The sequence below is a fragment of the Varanus komodoensis genome, unplaced genomic scaffold (genome assembly GCF_004798865.1).
Source record: "Varanus komodoensis strain SLA01 unplaced genomic scaffold, ASM479886v1 scaffold19, whole genome shotgun sequence".
Lineage (NCBI taxonomy): Eukaryota > Metazoa > Chordata > Lepidosauria > Squamata > Varanidae > Varanus > Varanus komodoensis.
In genome coordinates, this window is record NW_025335550.1 from 50,877 (window position 1) to 77,729 (window position 26,853).

General features: G+C 49.1%; 1 protein-coding gene across 1 annotated transcript; it reads right to left on the reverse strand.

The window, feature by feature from the left end:
* Positions 1 to 895: 895 nt before the first annotated feature.
* LOC123022279 (heterogeneous nuclear ribonucleoprotein C-like) lies at positions 896 to 25,066 on the reverse strand. Its single transcript, XM_044427896.1, has 7 exons — positions 24,853 to 25,066; positions 23,208 to 23,286; positions 10,984 to 11,043; positions 10,652 to 10,800; positions 10,046 to 10,159; positions 5,533 to 5,687; positions 896 to 1,253 (listed from the first exon to the last, which is right to left on the reverse strand). The coding sequence occupies exons 1-7, from the start codon at positions 25,061 to 25,063 to the stop codon at positions 1,215 to 1,217; spliced, it is 807 nt and encodes a 268-aa protein (XP_044283831.1). The 5' UTR covers positions 25,064 to 25,066; the 3' UTR covers positions 896 to 1,214.
* Between the last annotated feature and the right edge of the window lie 1,787 nt (positions 25,067 to 26,853).

Genomic DNA, 26,853 nt, shown 5'->3' on the forward strand with positions numbered 1-26,853 from the left:
CCATGGAGGAAAAAGCTATTGATGGCTCCTCCTCATAACTGCTAAGTGGACCTGTCAAGCTCAGAGACATGCTTCTGAATTCCAGTGGCTGGAGAAAGAGGGGGATGGTATTGCCATTGGTTTTCGCTTCCAGGCTTCCCCACAGGCATCTGTTTAGAGACAGAATTGAGGTCTGCACTGACCTTTGATCCAACAAGGATCATGGCTCTGACAGCAATCCTGCACTCCGAAAATCCTGTGTTCTGCCAGCAGGTGTCCAGCAGAGCAGAAGAGATGGGTAATTCGCTCTACCCTTTTTGCAGATCCTTCATTATTATTACATTACATTTAGACCCCACCTTTCTTCCTCTTGCAAGGAATGCAGAACAGCTTACTAATCCCTTTTCTCCAATTTTACCTGTATGAGGTAGGTTAGGTTGCGAGTTCATCGTCACCCAGTGAGCTTCAGGGCTGAGTGGGGACTAGAACCTGGATCTCCCAACTCCTGGGCCTCTAGTCTTAGCCATACACATATTTAAATTTTCACTCAAGGTTGGGGCTCAGGTGAGGGAGCCACCAAGTGCTAAGAGAGGTGGGCTGAAAATCCCCATTCACAGGGTTGTAGCTTTGTGGCTTCAAGTGGGAACTCCATAATACCCTATAGTTCCTGGGGTGTTCTCCCAAGGACCATAGGATTACAGATTTGGGGTGTAATCCTGTGCACAACAACCAGCATTCCCCAACCAGCCTGGGATTATACCCTTAAATCTCAGCACTGAATCCTAGGTAGTGTCCAATCCCCAGGAAGGGATGAGTTTGAAGTTGGAGGAACTCTAGTCTGGCTTGGTATGCAATAGTCAACTCTGGCAACCAGGATATATATGTGGCCAGCACAGCAAGAGCAACATATTAGACCTGTAGGAGATAGCTACTGCTTTATTTCTGCTTAAGTAAGAGTTGGTTTGTGCAGTCACATTTTCCCACTTTTTCTCCTACATCAGCATATTTTTAATTTTCACAACAAAGAACACCAAGCTGCTGCTCCTTGACACGTCAGGAGGCTCTCGCTGCCAGACCAGGCGAAGGTGCTAGTCAGACCATCACGGATCTCTCTCTCTCTCTACACCAGCACTGCTTGCAGGCTACTGATGGCAGCACCTGCTGGAGGCATTGAAAGAAATACAACACACAGGAAAGGAAATGCTAGGTAAGGGGTTGCAGCCCTCCAGGCCTGTTTACTTGCTGCTTTCGGGATCCAACGTGTGATTTCTCGCCTGCAAGGAAACAGTAAGTTTTATAAGCCTAGTCCTTCAGTTGCAACATCATACTTATCCCAGTGGGTCCCAGTGGGTGGGTTTGCACGATATGGCAAGCCACCGGTGTGCAGGATGGTCTGTTATGTCACCTGAGCCTGATTGTGGTGTTTCAGCATGGTATGTTTGGTTTTTAGAAATCACAAAACAGAGCAGTCTGTTCTATGGCTGCCATGCTTCACCATGGTTTTTCTGGCCATCTGAACTTGGCATTGTGGCTTCCATAGTCCAGGTATGTGGCTACCACACCTGGACTGTGGAGACCTCTGGAGAGAATGGAAAGAGGAGTTGCTGCAGCCATCAGCCATGGGAGTGAATTTCAGGTACAGTGGCTGATGGAATCAGTGGCAACAATGGAGGGACTGAGCAAGGAGTGTGGAAACCATGCTAGCACAGAAACCATGCAAACAGCTGCACACAGTGGAAGCCACACAGAGTTGCTTGTTGTGACATGTGATCCCAGTCCTTGTGTTGTCATAAGGAGGAAGGGGATCCAGTGACTGATATGAGGGAACTGGCACAGTTGCTAAATGACTATTTTGCCTCTGTGTTCCCCCCAAAGCAGGACGGGGGAGATCCGCATAGGAGATTACATGAGGCTGGGGACTTAGGGGCACAGATTAGAGTCACCGCCCTTGAAGTCGAGGGGCTCCTCAGGGCATTGGACATTACAAAGTCGCCAGGCCCTGATGGGTTACACCCGAGGGTACTTAGAGAGTTGGCGGGGTTCTCTCACGCCCGCTGGCCTCCATTTTTGAGGCCTCGTGGAGGTGAGGTTCTAGAGGACTGAAGGGTGGCATCAGTGGTCCCAATTTTCAAAAAGGGTAGTAGAGGGGACATGGGGAATTACAGGCTGGTTAGCCTTACATCCATTCAGGGAAAGAAAATGGAAAGGCTCATAATAGGGAATGCTCTGCAAACCCTAGACAGGTAAGGGAGGTTGGTGGCCATGCAACACAGCTTCCACAAAAGCAGGTCCTGCAAGACGAACCTTGTGGAATTTTATGGCAAGGTTTTGAGGTGGATAGATGGAAGGGACATGGTCAATGTGGTTTACCTGGATTTCAGCAAAGCCTTTGTCAAAGTGCCACGTGATATTCTGGCTGAGAAAATGAGGAGCTTTGGGATAGACCGATGTCCTGCTCGATGGATTAGGACATGGTTGACAGATCGAAAGCAGAGGGTAACCAATAATGGGGAATCATCTGAATTGCGGTAGGGGATGAGCGGGGGCCCCCAGGGCTCTGTTCTGGGACCAATCCTGTTCAATCTTTTCATCTATGACCTGGAAGTGGGGGGGGTGACCAGTCTGCTGATCAAATTTGCAGATGATACTAGAATGGGGGTGGTGACCGCAACTGAGGAGCAGGTACTCTGGATCCAGAAAGATCTGGACAGACTATAGAAGTGGACAGGGCACAACAGGAAGACGTTCAATATGGATATGTGCAAGGACTTGCATTTGGGGCATAGGAATGGGTGTCATAAGTACAGGTTAGGGGACAAGTGCCTGGAGAGCAGCCCATGTGATAAGGATCTTGGGGTGCTGGTTGACTGCAGGCTAAACATGAGTCAGCCATGTGATGCGGCGGTCAAGAGGGCGAACGCCACCCTTGGATACATACCCAGAAGTGTGGCTTCTGGATCGAGAGGGGTATTACAGTCACTTTATATGACTCTGGTGCTCTCGCAGCTGGAGTATTGTGTTAAGTTCTCGGCTCCTCATTACAAGAGGGATATAGCGAGGTTGGAATCAGTGCAGCGAACCGCCACTAGGATGGTGGCTGGTTTGCAGGGTAAGCCATATGAGGAGAGACTGAGGGAGCTGGGTTTTTGCAGTCTTTGAGAGGAGGAGACTCAGAGGGGACCTGTTAGCCACATATAGGAATATGAGGGAGAGTCACACAGAGGTGGGTCATGACCTTTTTTCCCCTGTGGATGAGGGCAAGATGCATTCTGATGGAGCAAGGCTCAGGAAACCAGGATTCAAGATGGATACCAGGAACTACTTCCCAATGTTTAGGACTTCTAGAGTATGGAATGGGCTTCCAAGGAAGGTGGTTGAAGTCCCATCAGTGGGGGTGTTTAAGGATAGGCTGGATATGCGCATGGTAGGCGTGTCATGGGCGGAGCCAACTGGAGCTGGGGCATCAGACTAGATTGCCTGGAAGTCCCCTTCCAACTTGCTCTGTTTCTGTGTTTATACGTATCTTTCTATATACTAGCCAACAATACAGTGCAACCAGAAAAAAGGATAAATGCTATTTTCAGATGCATTAATAGAAGGTTCACTACCAAATCATGAGACGTACTCATTCCCTTATACTTAGCACTAGTCAGACCTCATCTAAAATACAGTGTGCAGTTCTGGACCCCAAAGTTTAAGAAAGAAGCAGAAAAAATTGGAAAGAGTTCAGAGGAGGGCAACAAAGATGATCTAGAGTCTGGAAACAAAACCCTGTGAGGAGAGAATAAAAGAACTGGGCATGTTCAGCCTTGAGAAGAGGGGACATGGTATCCCTCTTTAAGTACTTCAAAGGCTGTCACAAAGAGGAAGGTCAAGATCTCATCCCAGAGTGTAGGACATGGAATAATAAACTCAAGTTGCAGCAAACTAGATTCAGACTAGATAGAAAAAAATTCCTAAGTGTCAGAGCGATATGATAGTGAAACCAGTTGCCAAAGGAGGTCATGGGCTCTCCCACGTAGCAGGCATTCAAAAAGAAACTGGACAGACATAGAAGCATAGAAACAGAAAGAGTCAGAAGGGGCCTCCTGGGCCATCTAGCTGGGTCCAGCTGGCTCTGCTCACGACATGCCCACCATGTGCATGTCCGGCCTATCCTTGAACACCTGCACTGATGGGGCCTCAACCACCTACCATGGAAGCCCATTCCACACCCTCGGGGCCCTAACTGTCAGGAAGTGCTTCCTGGCATCCAAATGGAACCTTGGTTCCCTGAGCTTTGCTCCATTGGAGCACATCCTGCCTTCCTCTGCAGGGGAGAACAGGTCTCCAGTGGGATGGTGTAAATTGCTGACCTGGACCCTCAGGGCATTAGACACAATGGGTTACCTGGCCCCTTCCGACCCTACTGTTCTATGAATCTATGTGAAAAAGGGTTCTCTGGTCTGATAAGAACCAAATGGACCATTTGGGCCTTGCTACGAAATACTAAGCGTGATGCAAAGCCGACACTGCTTATTGCCCTGGGAACATCACACCCATGGAGAAGCATGGTGGTGGCAACATGACAAACACTACGGGTTGTAACACTACAAAATGTGGAAAAGTCAGGAGAGGAGATGAATACTTCTGAAAAACACAGTAACTAAGGGAATTAGCATATGCTTCAACTAGATGTCGGAAGACAAGCATTCTCCCAGTTACTTGCAGTTCTTCAGCCCAAGCGCTTTGGAAGGGCTGTGTGTCTGTATGTGTGTTGAGACATTAATGAGATGCAAAACTGCAACCCTTACTAAATGCCTTTCTTTTGCACTTCAAGGGGCAGGGGCAGGCCTTGGCTAGCACAAGAACACTTGGATGAGAAAGCGAGTTTCTACTTCATTAGTTCTAAAGAGCACACAGCCCCTTGTTCAGATGCTGTGGATGAGACGATAATTTATTATGCAGGCTAGGTGGGCAGAAAGGAACCGAAACTGCCCCCCACCCCTCCATCCACCAAAGATCTGCCTTGCCTCTTGTTCTGCAAAGGATTCAGAAGAATGGTGTCCAGGGGCTCTTCCCATGGACCCTCCTGGGTGATTTTGCTTCACAAAATATCCCTCGCAGAGAATGTGATTAAGCCACCCCAGGGCCCTAGGAGCATGAGATACTGCTTGCGCTGAGTTAGGCCACTGGCCCATCTATGCAATATTATCAACGCGGACCAGGAGGTTTACCAGGTTTTACCAGCTCTACACAGAGATCCCAAGGCTTGAACCTGGGGCTCTCCGTACGCAAAACAGGCTTCCTTCCACTGAGCCACAGCCCTCCCCATCTCGGGAGCAGTAAGGAGAGCTTCTGTCTTTGCCTGTTGAGACACAGGGATATCGTTCTTGCCACCCTGTCTAGATCCCTTTTTACATCTCGGGCAGTATGCAGTTGCTAGTAATGAATAAAGAAATATTTCAGAGCACCTTTGCTTTCCATCAACGAGAGAGAGAGTTGCTAGTCCTTCGACTATTTCCCTTGCTTTAGTTTCACTTGAGCCAGGTAAAGTGCAGTGTTGCTACTTACAGCCTCTTCAGTATCTGTGCTCTCCTCCTCACTGTCAATGTCCTGCAAAGGGCCACACTTGTCACTTTCTGTGCTCTCCCTCCGCCGGGCAGAGTCCCCTCCCAGATATGCGGCCTCTGCACTGGCGGGAGCTTTCTTCTTGCTCTCCTTGGAACCTGCAGGATAACGGAAGCTCGGCATCAGATGAGCGTGCTGGCCCATTCAGTCTGTCCTACCTTTCTGCTGTCGTGGAACTGTGTGCCTTGGGCTCCAAGTTCGTCTCCCATCTGGGTACCAAACAGAGCCAGACCAAAGAGGCTGTGCCGTGTGTTTCAGACCATGCCATTGGATGCCATTTGCATATGAAGCAGCAGAAATTCAAAAGGTGCTCTAGCCCACTAGTGGGAGTGTGGTAGAGCAAGCCCAAAGAAACTAGAGCTTAGCTTGAAAAACAGAACAAACCTAGTTTTGTGACCAGAAAATCCCATCTCTGCTCCTTGATAAGTTATGAAACATAAATAACTCCTGTGGCATTTCAGTAATGGAGCAGATTCAGCTGGTGGGTGTCTATACATTGAATGCAGTGGAAGCATTCATGGACTAGACCCCACTTCATCAGCGGCATGATGTGGCATCTGCAACTGCCGGGACGATTCGTACCTGCCTGTCTGTGTGACCTGCACACACACAAACGCAGCCAGGAGGAGCTACATGCTGCAGGTGCAAAGGATCATGAATCGCAAGTGTGAGCCAGTGTAGCAAAGTGGTTGGAGTGTTGGACTGCCACTCAGAAGTCCTGGGTTCTCCACTTGGCCATGAAGGTCAACTGGATGACTTTGAACCTCTCACTCTCTCTCAGCCTAACCTTCCCTCCAGGATTGTTGTGAGGATACAAGAGGAGAATAATGCCACCCACTATAGTAAACAATAGTACAGCATTGGCACATTTTTACGCAAAGTTCTAATGAATACAATCGGGATACACGATCTGTGCCCTTCGGCCTTAACTGTTGCACCGTGGCCCCTGCCACTGTGCCACATTCCCTCCCCCAGAGATCCTCTGGCTGCTCAGGATAGCTAAAAGTGCTCAGTGCTCAGTGGGCATTTGCAGGGTGAGGAAGTGCACCTCTGGATTTTATTTCTATGCATCTCTGCACTCATCTAAAGGTGCAGCTACTTCTTCATTTCTCAGTCTCCCAGTCTGCACTTCAGTCCCATATCATCTGCCAACTAAAGATAAAACCAAATGCATCAGAGAAAACACTTCAGTTGCACACATTTCTGCCTTGACAGATGCGTTGCTAGGGTGCGGCAGTACACTGTGACCATACAAATTGAGCAGCTTTGTAAACCCCATCCTGTTGTATCACAAAAAAATGAAAGTCTGTGAGATGCTCCAGTCCATGCAGCGTGGCAGCAGCCTGCCTGCCTGCTTTTCATCCACCCGCCCTTCCCTTCCCTTCCCTTCCCTTCCCTTCCCTTCCCTTCCCTTCCCTTCCCTTCCCTTCCCTTCATTTCTCTTCCCTTCCCTTCCCTCTTTCTGTTTTTAAAACTTTTATATGCCACCCAATTGTGCCACAGGTCAGAGTCACAAGATAAAAACACAATAAAAACCAGCAACAATATATTAAGTTACAATATCAATAAAATGCAAAAATACAAAAGAAAGGTCAAGTGGCATTAACTATTAAAATATTTTTGTACAAGGAAGGTCTTTGCCTGCCGCCGAAAAGAATATAAGGGAAGCGCCAGGTGAATCTCCTTTGGAAGAGCTTTCCAAATGTGGGGAGCAGCTGCAGAAAAGCCCCCCCTAGTGGCCATCCCTCTCACCTCCCTAAGGGGTGGCTCACACAGGAGGGCCCCCTGCATAGATCTTAAAGGCCAGGGAGGCACAGCTGGAGGCAGGTGTTCCGTAAGATAACCAGGGCCGAAGCTGTTCAGGGCTTTATATGTCAGCACAAGCACCTTGAATTGGGCCTGGGCCACAGTTGGTAACCAATGAAGATCTTTCAGTTCAGGTGTTAGGTGGGCCACTCCAGAGGCTCCCATCACCATCTGAGTGGCCGTATTCTGTACCAATTTTAATTGCCAGACCGTCTTCAAGGGCAGCCCCACGTAGAGCGCATTGCAGGAATCTATTTTGGATAGTACCAGTGCATGAGTGACTGTTTTCAGTCTCTGTCTGTCCAGGTAGGGACAAAGCTGGCATATCCTCCAAGTGGTGCCTCCAGCCCTGACCCCAGCCAACTTGTCCAGAAGGACACTGTGGCCAAAGGTGCCAAAGGCCACCGAAAGGTCAAGGAGAACCAACAGGATTGCAGTCCCCCAGTCCCTTTCCTTGCACAGGTCATCTCCAGGGCAACCAAGTACATCTCATTCCAACCCCGGCCCAATGCCTGACTGAAATGGACCCAGATACTCTGCATCCTCCAAGAGTGCCTGCAGCTGCCTGGCCACCACCTGCTCCGACACCTTGCCCAAAAAGGGAAGATTGACAATGGGTCGGTAGTTATCCAGTTTCCCTGGATCCAGGCCTGGCCTTTTTAGGAGTGGTCTCACTACTGCCTCCTTTAATGGGGTGGGGACCACTCCCTCTCTTAATGAGGCGTTGACAGTCTCCTGGACCCAGGGCCAAATCCCTTCAGATCTCCCAGTCAGCCAGGATGGGCAAGAGTCAAGAAGGCACATGGTGAATCGGACAGAGCTAAGCACCTTGCCCACATCCTCGGTTCTCAAGAACTGAAACTCATCCAATAATGGACCATTAGGTGATGCACTAGACCAGGGGGCTCAAACTCAACTTACCTGGGGGCCACTGGAAGTAGAGTCTGGGTGAGGCTGGGCCAGATCAAGTATTCCACCACCGCGGTGGTGGTGGGCCGCTCATCCCGCAGCCGGCCCGGGTGCCGCCAGCACTTTGAAGGCCGCAGGGCCCCTCCCCCGTGCCCTGCCCGTCCCGGCAATTGGCCCGCGGGCCGCGAGTTTGAGACCCCTGCACTAGACACATCTGAAGACTGCCCTGCACAAATGGCAAAGTCAAGCTCCAGGTGGAGCCAAACAATTTTTCCCTCAAAGTGCAAAGCAAATTTGTCACACAGAGCTATGGAGTGCTCTGGGGTCTCATCTGGAGAACCAGACTGTAGAGGTCCCAGACCACTCGAAACAGCTCAGCTGGACGGCACTGAGAGGAAGCAAGAAGGGAGGCGAAGTATCCATGCTTTGCCGGCCTTATCGCCACTAAGTAGTTTCGATAATAAGCTCTTAAATGCGTTTGCTCAGACTCGTCATGGGAGTCCCCCTACCTGCTTCATTGCCCTCAGCAAATCGTTATACCATAGTGCTGAATGGGGCCGTCGGGAAGGGAGAGGGCGCCTTGGCACAACTGAGTCAGTAGCCCGAGCCATTTCCCTATTCCATTAGGCAACTTGGGCATCAACAGGAGGGCCATCAACAGCCGCTCTGCTTCCCATGTAGCACTTCTCTTATGCCCTGCCTGGTAGGGTGTGAAGAATGGAAAGGAGGGCTGGGGAGGGAAAGAGAAAGCAAGGGCAGAGGCTCGGAGGATGAAAGAGCAAGGAATGAGGAAGAGAAGAAGCAAGGCTAGGGGGTAAACAGAGAGACTTGGGAGAAACAAAGAGCTGGGCAACTGAAATAGCAAGCTGGGCGGGGAAAACAGCAAAGCGTCAGGGGAGAGGGGAGAGGAAGTGAGGGGACAGAGGCTGGGAGTGGGGAGAAACAGAAGAAGTGGTACAGGAAGAAATAAGCAAGGCTAGAAGCTCAGAAGGAGAGGCAAGCAGCAGGGCAAAGTGGGGAAGGGGAGAGAGAAACCAGGAAGAGGGTGGGAGGAAATGATGTTCTTAGGTTAGAGGCTGATGGTGCAGGGGGGAAGGGGGGCAGCTTTGTGTGGGAAGACGAAGCAACTCCTTCCTTCTCTTCCTGCCCAGCAAACAGCTGATCAGTGACAGGTTCAAGAACAGGAAGGAGAACCTGGTATCTTAACATTTTTCAAGGCATTTTTTATTTTAAAGAACGAAAATGCAAGCAAAGCCTCATGAGTGAATCCCAAGGGCACCTGCAAGCTCCATGCAGGGGATCCTGGTTGTTAAGAACATCAGCTTCAGGTGCTGGTCCTATGTGCAGACCAATGAGGAAGAAGCAGGCAGCATGGGCAGGGAGTGAGGTATCTTAGGATTGAATTTCAGGCACAGTGGCTGATGGGATACATGCCAGCAGCAGGAGGACTAAGCAGAGAGGATGGAAACCATGATAACATAGAAACCACTTGATGGTCTGTTGGGTTGATAATGGTGAAATAACATGAACTGTGGTAACTGTGCAGGGTTGCTTGCTTTGTGTGAACCCAGCCAGTGTCATTCATAATCTGTGGGCATTTTATCCTGGTCCAGTCTTCCTCCATCACTGCCAACCCCTTACCTGCCCTGACCTCACTGGATATGTGCAAGTTCACTTCCGTGATTGGCTATTTTAATAGCAAACTCAACTGGTAAGCACCAAGAGGATTTTGTGGCCTCACCTGATGGGTGCTCCCGCCGCTGGTCCATCCGATCCAGGCTTTCCAGCAAGCTGTCCACCTGGGCTTTAATCTGGCTTAATTCTCCTTTGATGGAGTGCAGCTCTTCTGCTCTCACTGGAAGAACAAGAAAACATTAGTGCATTGAGTTTCAGTACAGGCATCCTGAAGAATTCTCAAGTGCAAAGTCATCGGCTTAGTCCTGAAGCTCATTGATTCCCTCTTGGAGGGCAGGGCCAACATCATGGTTGGGCACCTGCCAAGGGCCCACACCCAGCAGAGGCCCATTGGCAAAAGTCCCCCGGATTTGGCCCTCCTCTTCATTATCGCGGCTTCCTTGTTCACCTGCCTCTTACTGCGGTCCAGACTGTGGTGTGTGAAGAGGAGGAGCACCAGCTGCCACTATTTCCTTGCTCACTGGGGCCCTTCCTGTCTGGCAAGCAAGTGCTAGCAATGATGAGAAAGAGGATGAGGAACAGGGGACAGAGGGTGGGAATATAGATGCCATGTGATATGACGTGAGAAGGCACCGAATCGCAAACGGCACCCAAGGCTTGGTGACAGGGCAGCTTGGCGCCCAAGCCTCTTTTTGAGCCCCCAGACACTCACATTTTGTACGACCTGCTGTGGAATTGCTGTTGCCCCTCAGCCCCGAATGTGGGCCTGGGCTGGTCTTGCTCCCAGTCCCTAGGTGGCTCCGTCTGGACTTGATGGGAATGTGGCTGATAAGAGGAGGGATCTTTTGGTACTCGTAAACCCTGCAGAAAAGAAGAGCAGAAGAAGGGCTCGTGAGCACGATTATCTCAAAACAGGCGCTCACATTCAAAGCAGAGCTGCATATTGAGGCTGGAGTGTGTGCGGGAAGGCACTTCAACTGTTGCTATGGCAGTAGATAGGGAAAAAGCAGGCACTGAGGGAAGGGGACAAAATAGCAAACCCACCTGTATGGCAAATCATCTTTAAAAAGCTCACAGTCGTCATAGTCGAGGTCACAGCTGCTGCTGCAAAGGAGAGAGAACGCCAATCATTCTGTGCCATTTGCTTGCAAGGTTTCCCGTGCTGATTCCCCATGTGCACCATGTGATGCAGGCTACAGGCACACAGGGATGCCTGCATTTTTGCTCCAGATCCCGGGAGATTTGAACATGGGCTTCTTCAGGCCTAGAGCAATGTTGCAACCTGCACTTGGCTAAGTGGGTGTCATCCTGATGCATTGGACTACACCTCCCAGTAGTCCCGTGCCCAAGTTGGCTCTCAGTGAAGCCCCAGAAACACCTCATGTTGGAATTGCGTGCAGCGCTATTACAAGACGCCCATTTCCGTCTTTAACCTCCATCAGGTATGTCATGTAGGTACTCACGGTGCTTTGGTTCGAGCGAAGGAAGATTCTAAGCTCCCACCCATCCACCTAATTTTTGTAGCCAATGACAGTCACAGGTTTGCAATACCTTAGCAAGGACATGGTAAATAACGTGCTATGAAATACAGAGTATGAACGCTGGCGTGCATTTTGCCAGGTTATTTTTTAGGTGAGACCAATCCCCTTCAGTACCTGAGACACGTGAAGAACAAGGGCAGTGGACAAATTACCAACCCTTCTTGGCAGCCCCACAGAGTTGTGGGAACTGTTTCTAGAGGCATGATTTGGCTAAAACTGGAGGAAGTTAGGGGGTGGAGTTTGTGGATTCATCTACCTACACACCTTTTCTCCCGTAATTTGGCCTCAGGAAAAAGGTCCCGAGTTCATTGCATGCATGGAAGTTTGGAGCTGGGGGTTGAGTGGCATGCGGGGGCAGACCTGGAAGAATCCATACGGAAGCGCCAGGACCTGCATACAGCCAATGCAACAGCTTGAGTGTTCTTTAGGAGTGTTATGTATAAATCGACAGTTTATACCATTTGAAAATAGGAACCTCGTGCTTGTCAATTGTCCCAAGGCCTTTGTACTCATTTTCTGGAATGCTGGAAGGTGGAAGATGGTTTACTTTATACAGAACAATCCAGTTGAATTTTGCCTGCATGCTTTTCCTTATATTCCTTACTTTCCTTTAGAGGCAAAAAGCCAGAGGCTATTTGTTTTTAGTGAAAATAAGATTCCCCCAAAGGCCCCTGGGTATGATGCCAGTGGGTTCTGATGGGGAAACTGGTGCATGATGTTGTTCCGAACACTGGAGAGGTGAGCATTTTCTCCCCTGGAATCTCAAAAACACAAAATGGCTTTATTTCTTTCAGGTGGGGGGAGATTTCTGGAGGGGCAGGCAGCAAAAGCTTCTTAGTGAAGAATCTCACTCCTTCGGGGCAGAGCAAGCAGGCCCAGTGCTCTGCTGATCTTCAGTGTGAGCGTTCTGATGTTAAATTTCACGGTTGGCAGTTCCTTGCGCACGAACTGTCTACCCCGCCAGTCCAAATGAAGAAAGGAGGGAGGGAGAAATAAAGCTGTCAACAAATATACCTCCTCTAAGGAAAGCTGACATGCCTATAATAAATACCATGGCTCCTAAGCTAGCCACTTCGGGCAGGGGGAAAGAATGGGAAGCAAACGTTCCGGAAAGCTCGTTTGTACCGACTTGGTCATGACAATCATACGGCAGTGGGATGCAGAGGAGGACAATGTCATGGACCTTTGGTGTCTTGCCTGGAAGAGGAATTTTCAACAGGTGGAGCTTTTCTCTGCAGTATGTGGCAACCCACACCTGCCAACATTCCCCCTTTGCTACGCAACGACTAAATGGTACGAGAGCCCCGTATGGTATATGGTTGTGTCTCAGTTTCCTGGGAAACGAGCGAGGCCATGCCCTCCCCTGGACTGAATTGGAATGTTCCATTTTACAGGCTCCTGCAGCTCCAGCATTCCTGCCACTTCTCCCCCACAAGAGGTTTCACAAACGGAAAAGGCCACCCAGATCCGCTTGTTTCATCCAGGGACATGCCTGAATAAGAGGGGGTTGTGCTGTCCCTTGCACGGATCGTGCCTTCTGATTAGCATGCATAAGTGCACGCGCATGTTTACAGTTCTGTCCATGGAGCTGGAAAGCGAGCATCCCACAGGGGAGCGCGTGGGAGCAAAGTTGCCAGACATACGCTAGGAATGTTTTGCAGAATCCACTTATTTTTTTTCAGCTTCACTTCCTCTCGGAAGCCTCCCCCTCAGTGTGAATCTTCACCGTCAATCTCCAGAGCTTATGCCTTAATGCTGAAAGGAGAGGATTTTGTGCAGCTTTATCTGCGTGTCCACTCAGCTACTGTCACAGCAAAATTCCACGCATCAGTGTTGGGGCCCTGAGCACTCTGGCTTGTGCCTTCACCCCATGGATGTGGGCAGACTCTTCTTCTAAAAGAGACAGCCTTTAGTAAAAGGTGGTTTCTGAAAACCACCTGGATGCTTTCTGCCCCTTGCCCTACTCTGCCCGTGACTCAGCCATACAAGGCCTTCACAATCCATGTGATGCAATGAGGTGTCACCTTAGGTGTCACATTTGGGATGCAATTTAAGGGCAGCAGTCTGCCCAAAAGAAAAGATCAGTGGCAGCACTGGAAGAAGGAAACCTATTGAGGCCAGGATCTCCCAGGAAACACTCCCCCTTCCAAAATGTAAGACCTACTGATGAAGCCCTAATTCAAGGCCCATCTCACAAAGATGTCAGACTGTGCTTTCCACAGGAAGCAGAGCCTTCTTTGTCCCTAGATCTCAGGAATGTCTAGATCATTGTTCCTACAGATCTGGGGAATTTTCTTGCATGAGCTGTTTGTTTGGCTGGTTCCCTCTCTCCTGATTCTATTTCTTTCTGCTTTTTTGGATCTTCCATTTTGATCATAATTTTTACTCTGCTTTTATGATCTGTTGACTGTTTTGTACACTGCTTTTCAGTGGCAGCTGAAAAGCAGATTAGAAACTATAATAAAACTATAAAGCTGTGTTGGACATACAGACTTTAGCAAGCAGTTGTTTTTCAGTAGCACCTTCTTGACCAGTGTGCAAAAGCCACAGTTATACTGTGATGGAGCTAGATGGACTCATACTCCATGGAATGCACGATTTCTGACCATATTCTGTTTGGAATTGCACAACACAAACATGGAATTTGGAGCTGGGTACAAATATCATAATTCCTCAAATCTCAGCTGAACAGTAGAAAATATGTTGCTAGCACTGATAACTAAACATGTTATGTCTAGAAAATGCTTGATGAAAATATCAGGAGTCCAAGCAGAATAAACAAAACTTACAGTGCTAGATGTGGTTGTTTGCCTCTCCCCGTAACTATTACAAGCAGAAGAACTTGCACCAAGTAAATTTATGCTCATTGTCTTGCATAATTTAAGCAGACTATAGAATTCAGTTTTTCATGTCTGCATGATTATTTTTAGAGGAGAGATTATACATTGTCCTTCTCACAGCAGGCTTTTTCCTATGCTTTCTCCGGCTCCGGTGGATCAGAGCCCGGGTACCATTTCTGGAAGAGAGCAGCTGTGCTTAGTCAATAGCAGCAAAACGGCGGAAAAATATGTGTCACATTAGTGAGTAAACGATTTATTGTGGTGTGAGCTCTCAGAGGCAAAACCTTGGTGATGGAAGTAGGACACTGGGTGAGGCAGGCTTCTGTTTTGAAAATGCTCGTGCTGGAATAAATCCTATTGTTTCTGTGTGGTTCCCCCTCCTCCTTCACAGGCTTTTTGTATGCCTCACACACACAAGCGGCTGCCAAACCCATGCAGTGCCCGAATGGTGCTAGTGGAGGAGGCCGGAGAGTGGCGTGCTCGGCTCTCCGGATGTGTTACCCTGGAGGGCAGGACAAAGGGGTCTCTGGCATTTCAGAGGGATTTGAGAATGGCTCATGCTGGCTGGCAACAGCAACACCCCTCCTTTTAAAGGCACGGTGAGGCAGTGCACTGGCAGCTACAAGGAGAGATGAAGCCAGGAATTTGGGAAAAGCTCTTGTGGCGCAGCTATTGTTTGCCCCAGGAGTTATTTTGGGACTCTTTGTTCAGTCCTTTTGTTTTCCAAGTTTCCATCTGTTGGCTCAGCAGGCTGGACTCTTGGTTTCTTGCTCTTCCAATTACAGAAGCGGGTAGATCTGCGAGGCCACCCACCCTTCGGAATTCCAACGCCACCTGATCACCGTCGCGCCCCCCAGCATTTGCCCTCCTCTGGATCACCGGCAGAAGCATACAAATGGCACATTGATCTTACCACTAGGTTGCTCTCTCTGCAGATAACCCTGGGAAGCCAGGCCAGCTCCAGGCTTGAGGGGCCATGGCAAGGGAGCTCCTGGTAAGTCCCTGCCCTCAGCCTTATCCAGTGGCAACGCTCCTCTGATCAAGGCTGGGCAGCTTCCAGTGACACACTTCCCACAGTGCTCCTGAGCAGTGTTATGTGGGGCATTGTGGGAACTGTAAAATGGCTACTGACACGTGGGCCCCAGACAAAAGGCTGGGATAGCTAGTCTCCACCTGAGCATGGTGTACCCAGTAGATGTCTAAGGATATCGACCCTGCTGGGACCTGTATTTTTATGAGTAGAGTTACGATCTATAAGGAACAGTTCTCAGGACCCTCACCAGATTATGGTTCCTGGGATTCTTGCAGAGGGGTGGAGCCATTCATTAGATTGAAATAAAAATCAATATAAATGTGGTAGACCCAAATCCTTGGCAAAAGGAGCGTCCACTCTCGCAAGAAGGGGAGCTGATGCACACGAACGCAACAAGCAGCAGCCTTGCAGGCACAACATGCAGACTTTCCCTCTGCCTTTCAAGGGCAAAAGCTTAATGATTCCCCTTCTTTTGAATGGGAAAGCGAGCAAGATGCTTGGCTAGAAAGGCAGTTCCTGGCACGAGGGGGTCAGGCCTTGCTCTCCAACCAGTCACTCCTTGGTGAAGGAGGAACTGGCTCAGAGCCGAACTTGCTGCATGGAAAGCTCCCGGCTTCCCTGCCTGCAGAACTGCATGTTCAACAGTTCTCAGAACAGCTGCATATATACGTACTTGGCAACTTTTTAAAATCAGCTGCTCTTATACTGTTATGTATTTATTGTATTTATATCCTGCCTTTTATCCTGCTATGAAGCCAAGACAGTTCATATAATTCTCCTCTCCTTTTTATCCTCACAACAATCCTGTGAGGTAGGTTAGGCTGAGAGACAGTAACTGGTCCAAGGTCACCCGTGAGCTTCATGACTGAGTGGGGACTAGAAACTGCATCTTCCCAGTCTAGGTCCAACACTCTAACCCTATACTGCACCGGCTCACCTATATGCCGAGGGGCCACCTGTCATGCAGCAGCCAAACACGTCCATAAACATCACTCCAGAAAAGCTGCATTTCTGCACATCTGGCTGCTTCTGAAAGCACAGGAGTGGCGAGTTTTCAAAAAGGAACTAGCAGCAACTATCTGTGATCCTGATCCTCTTTTCTGAGACAGGCTTTTCACTCCAAATCTGCATTGCCTATTCACTCGATTGCCTGCAGGCCTTTGTGATCCTGCGCTCACTGCTTTGGCTGGTCTTCGCCCTGGATCCAATCCCACCCTGTGCCAGAATGCTGTCTGTATCAGAGCTAGCTAGCCCTTGACCCAGAGAGATTAGCCTGCGATTATGCTTAGCTAATGTCTCCCGGGCCTTCTAGAATCCAGTGGGATGGGAAAGGTGCCTTGCAGCTCTCTCTCTCCACCACCACTTGCTTCCTGTCAAAACAGCTGCAGCCAAATAATTTTCATCACCAGCCCTATACATAAATAACTGAAGTAAAAGCCCTGCTTAATCCAAGGGTTTTAATCGGCTTTCTTGGCAAAAAGCAAGCTCTGTGCGAGGGTCAACCAGGAAGGACCAGAGCGGCGATCAAAAATAATCAAACCTGCTCTCTTATCTAAAGCCATTTCCAAAGGTGAGGGAAAGGTGATAACTCCTGTCAGAGCATCCCCTCTTCTTGCTGACAGGCCAATATTTCGTTCAGAAAAAGGTAGAAGTGAACAGGGCTATGCCAAAGGGCAGAACCGTCCTGACTTTGAAAGTACATGGCAGCAGCAGAAAAGGTATTTTGAGTCTTATTACGATTCCTGCCTGGTGCTAAGTAGATTCTTCTTGTCCTGTTCTTCAGTGAAAGTCCTTTTTCAAGCAAGGGGAGTTTTACTGAGTAGCTTAGCCATGATAGTTTTTACAGGTGTATGTTTCTGGCATCACTTTGTTGAGTGTGTTTTGACATTCCAGAAGCCTATTGGGCTTAAACATGGTCCATTTGGTTCTGTTGCTTTTACCAGATTGTTTAAATCAATTAATTTATAATTACATTTATATCCCACCTTTTTTCCTAAAAGGAACCCGAAGAGGCTCAACTAATCCTCCTCTTTACATTATCATCACAGAAACCCTGTGAGGTAGGTTAGGCTGAGAGTCAGTGACTGGCTCAGTGTGACCCAGTGAGTTTTGTGGCTGAGGGAGCCTAGCTCTCCTGAATACCAGTCTAACCTTTAACCACTAGACGACACTGTTCCCAACCCCAACTCAGAGGTACGGCCAAGGCAGCTCTGGAAGGCTCCCATTCATTCCCCAGAATCAAGCTATTTAGCTTCTTTCTTTTACCTCCAATCTGAGCCCCCTGGTGTTGTTGCCTCCTGGGTCTTTTCCACTGAACTGATCACAGCCCTTGTTGCTCTGCTGCATTAAACCATGATTCTCGCAGGGGTCACCTGGCCAGTTGCCTGGTCCTCTGGGTCAGCTTCTCACACTACCCTTGGAGCCAAGCCCATGTTTCTGCACCAGGGCTCCTCTCTTTGCTTGTGCTACTGAGTTATCCCGTTGTCTGTCCACATATAGGTCCATTCCCTTGCGGAAGGACCCACTGGTGCTTTTCAGCACCGTCCGATTCAGGGATGCTGGTTGACCGCCTGCAATGCCCGAGCGTGTCCACGCTGCACAGGGCCACAGTATGGCTGTCATGGCTGTCTCACTTGCAGATCCAGGGTGCCCGTACCTCCCCCGGGGGTTGGTCCCGTGACTGCTGAGGACAGCTGGCTTCACACTCAATGATGCGTCCTTCCTGCACCCAAGGGCAGCACTGGCTCCAGGTTTTTGAGGACCCTTGACCAAGGCAGCCCCGATGGGCCCCCTCCAGCCGCGTGTCTGTCTTCTCACGGCCAATGCCACCAGCCACTCTCATCCTCGGCACATGTGACACGCAATGAGCCAGCATGCAAGGAGGCTGTGGCACCTGCCACTGTGCCTCCTTCCCATTTTGGGGAGGTCTTGTAGGGACTGGCTAGCTGCCCTCCTTGGCCTTCTCTTACCAGCTCCACAGTCTCCTCTCCACTGGTTAAGCTGGGTCTTGGGAGAGGAACGGCCTTCCCATTTCAAACACTGCTTTTGCAAGTGCATCCTGACCAGGAGGACTGGGGGCCCCTAGAGGTGGCCTGGCATGCCATCTGCATCTTTGGAGCCTTTGTGCTGATCGTGATGGCTTTAAACAGGAATGGCTGCCGCTGCATTGTGGATTTATAAACAGAGGCCAGGCTGGCCATTTGTTTCTGTGTATTTCCAAACAGTTGTGACTACCTAGGAAATGAAGGTGCTTATTATCCCCCTCCTGTGAAACAGGTAGAGCTTTGCCACTCTCTTTTTTCTCATATCCCCTTGAATCCGTCTATCATCACCGTCACCCACGGCCTTTCAGGGTAGAAGCCCTGCCAACATGGCATCCAACCATAAAACTTACATAATAAAAACTGGTACAGTAATAAAGACAGTAAAAACAGCAGCAGCGGCAAACATTCTAAAAAACAACAAATGTCAGCATATAATAAAACTTTCAATACACAGCAGCAGCTGCAACCCAGTCTGATAAAACAAGCAGGTCAAGGCCAGAGTAGTCTCATTTCAGGATTAAAAGCCTGCCAGGATGGGAACCTGGCGTGCCACGGATCGCAAACCAACCTATTCCCAAATGCAGAGGCGCTGCCCATCACGCCATGTGCAATGGAAACTTGAGTTTTCCACATTGGTCTTAGGACTCCAAAACCACCGCAAGCTTCACCAATGTCTCTCCCTGCTCCTTTGGATTCTATCTTTTCTGGCTCTATCATTATTGTTAGAGACCATGAGGTCACAATATGCCAATGAAATCTAGGAGAGGAATGTTATGCGGTCCCTTTTCTGTAAGTAGTACTGGTACAATAAAAACCAGTGTTGTTCACCTTTTAGCTTTCTCTGTGTTCTTGAGCTATTTATTTATTTATAATTTATTTTTTGGTTTATATCCTGCCTTTTTCCTACAAAGGGCTCAAGGCAGCTTACATCTCCTCCTCCATCTTATCCCCACAACAACAACCCTGTGAGGTAGGTTGGGCTGAGAGTCTGTGACTGGCCCAAAGTCATCCAGTTGGCTCCATGGCTGAGCAGGGACTAGAACCCAGATCGTCTGAGTCCCAGTCCCGTGCTCTTAACCACTACACCACACTGGCTCTCTCCTGTTTTCCCTTTGTCTGGGGTGTAGTCTACCAAGCGTGTGCCATAGCTCACAAAATATCCTCATCTTCTATGTCATTTCAGCACATGTGATCACATGCACGTTGAAATGGACACATGATCAAGGAGGTACAGTAATTCTAATGGCTGCATTATTTTGTTACAGCATCTAAAAAGGATATTAACAGTTGGCAGAAATTCAGCCAGGCCAACAGAGTCTTTCTGGGAGAATATGTGAAGTGTGACTTAAAATTATACAGGATTGCCAGCTTTTTACCCATGTCTGCTTCTATGCAGTGACTCAAAATTCAGAAAATTAAGCAAGCTGAGTTGGTCTTCATTTATATGCATGGCAGGAAAAACATTGCCCTCTAGATTTCAACATCTCAAAAAAGGCAGAGGCACAGTAACAATTATGATTTTTTTAGGAGAATTGTTTAATTAAGAAGTTCTTATCCCACCTAAGAACAAAATAAACCAGAAGAAACAGCAGTAAAATGCAGGATAAACACAGAAGTAAAAATAAGTTTCTTTTAAAAGCAAGGGCAAATGGGTGGCATCTCTGAACACAGGAAACCAACTCAAACTGCACCAGGTCACTGATCCACCTAACTCAGTACTATCTATAATTGCTAGAGTACAAATCTCATAATCCCTCCCCATTGGCCTTGCTGGCTGGGACTGATGAGAATTAGAGTCAAGGAGCATCTGGTGAGTCACAAATTGCCCACTTCTGGTCTATCACCATTGGCAACATCTCTCCACGATGCCAGAGAGGTGTCTTTCCCAGTTCTACCTGCAGCAGCCAGGGAGTGAATCCAGGACCTGTATCCTGCAAAGCATGTATTCTACCATGGAGACCTGGCCTTGCCCCGGGACCTTTGTTCCAATATGGTAAAAAGAACAGGCCAGTATACTAAGAAGGGAGAAGACGGTTCCACAGTCAACGTATGACCACAGAAAAGGACTGCCTAGCCTTTGACTACAAGGGCACCCAGGAAAAAAGCACTGAAGCTCTGAATTGACAGGCGGGTTCATATGGGAGCAGGTGGCCTTTAGATACCTTGGCTCTAGCTACACAGGGCCAAATGATAGCTAAATAACTGGTCCTAGATGCTTTATGGCTTTGTAGGTCAAACCCAGGTCTTTGGACTGTGCTTGGGAGGAAAGCAAAGCCTGGGAGCCAGTACAGAGCTTAGAGTACTATGTTCCCCACAGTGAAACTCAAATAGCAGCCCAACAGCCACGTTCACAGCCAGCAGAAGCATCCAAATGGTTTCAAAGGCAGCCCCTCATATCAACCCATGAGGTCATCAGGGCACCGGTAATTGTGGTGAGACCATGTCCTCCCAGAATGGGTTGCAGCTGGCAAATCACCCAAAGCACAAGCCTCTTTGTGCTCCACCTACAGTGCTGGGCTTCAGCAGGAGTGGGGCGTGGGCACTCCTCAGGCAGTGCCCACTGAAGGCCCTGGCGCCCACCAAATTATAACACTAATTAAATACAATGGCGCCTGGAGAAAGCAAACTAATGCTGACCTCTAGAGCACTTTGTAGACACTCTAGACCATTTTCAAGATTATTATTCCCTTTTGCTGCTCAGGGCAACAGTGGGTCTGGAGATACTCACCCCGGGTCTAAAAGCACCTCCAAGATGCCCACCTGTTTTTGCCTTTTTAAAATAAGGAAGACAATCCCATCCTCTACTGGTAGGATATCACTTTCCTAGTCTTGTATCACAGACTGTGTTGACCTCCCTGGCTTTAGGGAATCCGAAATGTGTGTCTCATTTTTGCCCCTGGCTCTGCTCCTGCACTATTAGCAGAATGCCAGCCCAACATACATACACACATGCGGCTGAAAGCTTGCTTCAGCTGTTATACTATTGCTATCCACTACATCCTTCACCTACTTAATTTCTCAGTGCCCTGTTAAAAGTATGGAAGCAGAGCAAAAAATAGATAGCACCATGAAGAGATGGCTTTGTTTTCTGCATTAGCTCATAACATTTAGCTAGCTTAGCAAAGAGGTAAGCCAGCATAAAGTGACTAATACCTGCCTAGAGTGGCACTAACCTACAAGATAAATGCACCCTATATCCTATAACTCTGTTTTAAATCATTAGGACTGTAGTTACATAGGGATGATAAGAAATCTCTGTTAGAAGATCCCTGACCTTGGTTCAGAACTACAACTCCCAGGATCCTTTCAGGGAATCTCCATGACAAAAAAAAAAAAAAAATCTGCTTAGGTTTGCAGCATATACATGCCCAACCTAGGAACCAGGGCTGCAACCAAGGCCGAGGAGCCTTGGCATGATATTCACAACTGGGTGTCTTCTTGCACTAGTGCTCCCACCCGTGCTCCCCACCGATGGGATGGGAACCTGGGGACACCCCTCCGATGGAAACCAAGCCATTGTGCTGCATCAGGCAGATGCCATTTGAAGTTTCCTGTAATTCCCCAGTGTTGTAACCAGGCAAAGAAGTCCAGAATGGTTATCAATGTTGGTGCACCTCTCTGTGATGGTGGGGTCCTAAGGAGCCATCCAAAGATGCCTCATGCATCACTTGCTTGGACGGGAGCAACCCATGGCCAAGGACACAGCTGCACAGGGCAGCCGCAATTCGCTCTGCCTCCTGACTTAGCTCAGCAAGCATCTGCACGCCCCCTGCCCTGGCCTATTTCATTTTGGAACAAGGGGATGAACAAGCTAGAACTCCAGATGTTTTGGAATGCACCCTCCAGAAGCCCTTGCAGCTTGAGCTCTGGTCAGGTGCACTGGCAGTCAACGTTGAAAACATCTTTCTACCCATCCCTGATTTTAGAAATGCCAGAGGGAAACAGTCCTGAGTTAGAACTCAGCTCTTCTTCTCCCTGTTTAGGGTTGTCAGCTTTTGTACAGGCCCCTGTAGCTCTCCTTTTAACTACAGTTTGATCTGCAGCTCTTATCAAATGAGCATGTTTAACACGAAAGGCAACAATTTCCACAGATCAAACCTTTGGTAAAAGATAGGAGTGATCCTTTTTTCTGCTTCGATTTCACAGGTCCAATGCAATGACCAAGCAGTTTTAATTGACTGATAATGGTACGGACTGGGAGCTAATGTGCATATGCAGATGAATGCTTGTCTTGACCCGTATTAATCCAAACTAGATGCAACTCTTACTTCCTGGCTTGGGAAGGGTAAAGAGGGGTCAGTAGAGCAGTCTTGGGGTGGGTCTGGTACACCCAATACAAAGAAAGGAATTTGGTCCACAGCTGTCATCAGTGGGCCTGACTAACTCTTCCTTCTTCCAATGTGGAACCAACACATCTTTCTTCTCTAGCCCTGCCAACACCAGATGTGAAGCATCTCCATATACAACGAGGAACAATCCTACGCATGTTTGGACTGCTAAAATTATTATTATTATTATTACATTTTTATACTGCCCATAGCCAAAGCTCTCTAGGCAGTTGACAGCAATAATCATAGAATCATACACTCAAGTCACCCATCCCACTTCTGCCCAGGCCTGACCCTGCTTAGCTTCCAAGATTAGACAGGATCAGGCACTTCAGGCTACAAGTTCCCAGCATTCCTCAATCAGCATGGCTAATGGGAATTCTGAGGGTTGTAAAGCGTTCCCTTGTCTGGGCAGGCCTAGGATTGCACCCAAAATGCGCCATCCCATTTGGCTTCAACCCACAGACGCCACGTGAACTCACGGATAGAGGCCTCCACCATGCTGTCTCTTCTGACCAGGCCGGGTATGGCTCAGCTTAGGCTCCCGGGCCATGTCTAAATCTAGGGGAAAGGAAGACACGACAGTGAGCAAGCAAGAGCAAAAACATGAGAGGACATGCTGGATCATCTTATTCCTAAAACTGTCTCAACAAAATCCAAAGCATGTTCCAGAGGTGAATCTTCACAGCATTTCCCGTGGATATGAACTGATTCAGCTTTTCAGTGTCGTCTAAAGCCATACTTAAGCTCTATAGTCTGGAGCTGAAATGCATAATGGTACCTCCAACAGTGGAAACACAAGGGAAGATAAACCTGTCTCGCCCGCACCCTTTTCTCTCCTATTTTGAGAATACCATTTAAGGCAAACCTTTCTACAAGGCCGATCAGAATCAGGGGAAGCGGGGGTGTTTGCTTTCTTGGACTACAGTGAAAATAAATAGAATATTATTGCAAATCTTAATTTGGCTTGCATGCCTAAATATACTTCCTGGATGCAAGTTATACTGAAATTGGTGTCACATATGTTTAGAATCAGAATCTTAATGTAAAATGGAGACGTTTCTGATGGAAAAGCTTACTAATAAAAATAGTGCTTGAATAAGCACTCAAAAACCGCTTTGGCCCTTCTTTGCCCATGTGCGAGATCCCCAGTGCATTGCTGGTGTGAGATTCCCATCTGCTTGAGGCAGGCTCAAGAAGTGCCGCTTCTCTTGATATGGAACTCTGCTACCTCGACCAAAACTGGGTGCATGCTCTTGCGGAATAGGAGCGCAGAATTACAGGGAATGCCCCGCCATTTAGCCTCAACGCACTTGCCCAGGTATTCTAAGTTCTTCCTGCAAGGCGTTGGGGGCAGAACCAGCTTCTCCCCTTCATTCAGCCCTCAGAGAACTTGGGCCTTGTAACACTGCTGTATATGTTTTCCAACATATGGAAAAGGGAAGAGGTCCTCAAGATCAGGACGAAGGCCTAAGAGTGGCTTTTGGAACAGAGGAATCGATCTCTTACAATCCCCTGTTCCTTGGCATAGTGTGCCCGCGCATGATTCCATTTCAAAGGGAGGATGATCTCTTTCCTGCCCAGGTTTGGTAGTAGCCGTGCAGCCAACATGCTGCCCTCCGTTGCCGTAACAACCTCTCCATAGCAGCCAAAATCCACGTCGATTCTCATCACCGCGCTGATCTAACTTTCTCTCCACCAGGAGTCCATCATTTGGAGTGTAAATATATTAAAAATGGCCAGCTCTGTTTAGCAGCAAGATTTAAAACAAGAGAAAAGCAACCCAACAGTCCCCACCCCCCTGCCCAAGCCTCCTTCCTAGCTAAATAAAATACACCTGGAGCCCCCACCGATGCCTTGGGAACGCATCCCTACGCCCATCACCCAAGGGGGATGCGGCTGTGAGTGACCCTGGGGTGGGAGGAATGACACCCTCCATGAGTTCTCAATTTTGAGGCTTTCTTTCTTCCCCCCGCCCGCGCATCCTCCTCCTCCTCCTCCTCCTCCTCCGGCCTTCCTCTGGGTGCCTGCTGGTGGCAGTCTCCTTGCCACTTCGCCCTGGGGCTAGAAGAGGCTGGAGCCCGCACACAAACACAACGGGATTATGGAGGTGCAGCCAGTACTCACATCTCCAGCACCCTTCTCTGCTGCCAAAAAGTGTCATGCCACCCGAGAGAGGAGGGGGAAGCGAGGCCTGGTGCCAGGCTGCGGGTCCTTTCTGCCCAGCCCGGGTGAGCCCTTTCTCTCGGGAAGCCCCTCCAAGAAGGTTGCCAGCAGCAGCTCTTGCGCTCGGAGAACGGCCCTCCCGTCTGAATGCTGTACCAGAGGAATGTACCATCTGTCCTTGTGGCTGGCGGGGGGGTGGAGGTGGGGAGAGAAGGAGGAGAGGAGAGGAGGAGCGGGAGGGATCACGCGAAGCAAACCATCTCGGCCGCACTGGCAGGGGTGCGTTGGTGGCGCGTGGAGAGCGGAGTATTTCCGTACCGGTGACCTCAATGCCGCCGGTCCGAAGGAGCAGGAGGGAGTGAGTGCGGCAGGGGGCTTGGGAACGGGCTACCCCTCCCTGTGTTGGGGAGGACAGAAAGCGAAGCGAAGCGAAGCACCACAGAGGTTGCTGACAAAGCCCTGCCGCAAAGGCTCCCGGCTGCGTGTTGCTCGGGTCTGTCCCTGCTTTGCTTTTCGGAAGACACTGGGGCGGACTTGTAGGGCGCAGTCCAATGCGCACAAACAGAGGGAAACGATCCCAACGCTCAGCATTGCCCAGCTGGCGGAGATCGGAGTTGTAGGACTTTTTCCTGTCTACTCTGGCACAGCAGAGGTGGTGTTAGGGGCTGGCCCGTTACAGCTGGCACCTCGCATCTTTAATTTGGGACCCCGAATCCCTGGGAGGCCCCCTGCCCCACCAGCTTGCTGTCCGTGGGCACTCGCTGAGATCAAGGCGCAGGGCCCCTGGGGATCTGGGCGGCCTCTGATCCCGCGGAGGAGCTGTCCGTCTGCCCACAGGTGCTTCCCCTCCTGCTGTCCCCCCATCTCGAACCTTTCTGCCTGAGGTTTTTCTCTTCCACAAAATCAAAGGCCCTTTTCTCCCCCATTCCTACATCCTGTAGGGCTGTAAATGTGTGTTTTCCTTTTATCCTGTGGGCCAATCCCCAGATCTTTTGTTCCTAAGAGTTCAACCCTACATCTGAAATTTGAGGGAGAAGGTAGGAAGGAGAGATGCATGTAAATGCACGCATATGGAATTAACATGCTAGGGCCCAGCATCTTTCCCATCACCACCCACCATTCCCATAACTGTTCAACCAGACTGTAAATTTTGCTGGATGTGCCTGACATGAAGGCAGATGCCACAATGATCTTGCTGAAGTGAAGGAGGCCACACCAAAGATTTGTTCCCTAATGCTTCAAGAAGCAGGACTAAAACTAATGACAGAGAAGCAGATTTCAGTTAGACATTAGGGGAAACTGTCTGATTTAATCCCAGGAGCATCATCCAGGCAGGGACTTTAGATATGTAGGAAGCAATGAAACTTCCTGTGAAAGATAATATACAGACTATTGAATACAACATGGAGGCAGGATATAAGCAAGCAAAGAAAACTTGCATTCCTCTTTATTGTTGACTGTACTTGTTCTCTGAATAGACCAGGGCAAGCTAGACCTCCAAAGTTGTCTCAATGAATGATGAGTCCATGCCTCTTCCCGGGCCAAAAGCACAGATTGTATAAAATTCCTCTCTCAGAACTAGCAGCCTCCCTTCCTGAGAGGGAGGGGAGGGGAGGTGGATGAAGCTGCTTCAGAAAGGCAGATACTGTAGTCTCATTCTCACATCAAAAGCAGCCCTTATCTACAGAAAGCTTGGGGAAGGGAGTTTCAAGGAGATGTTCTTTGGTGCTCTTCCAAGCTGAAGGCCACAAAGCTTGTTATGGCTTCAAGAACCTATCCTGGCTTTTGAACGCTGGGAAAGTTTGTTGCACTACCAGCTGCAGCTTAATAACCTCCTTGACATTCTTCTGTAAGGCCTAAACAATACACGGCATGGGGAGGGGGGCAGGCAGGGAGGAGAAACCAAAGCCAAATTCCATTTGGGGGTTATATTTGGGTGGTGGGTGGGAGCAAAGGGCCGGG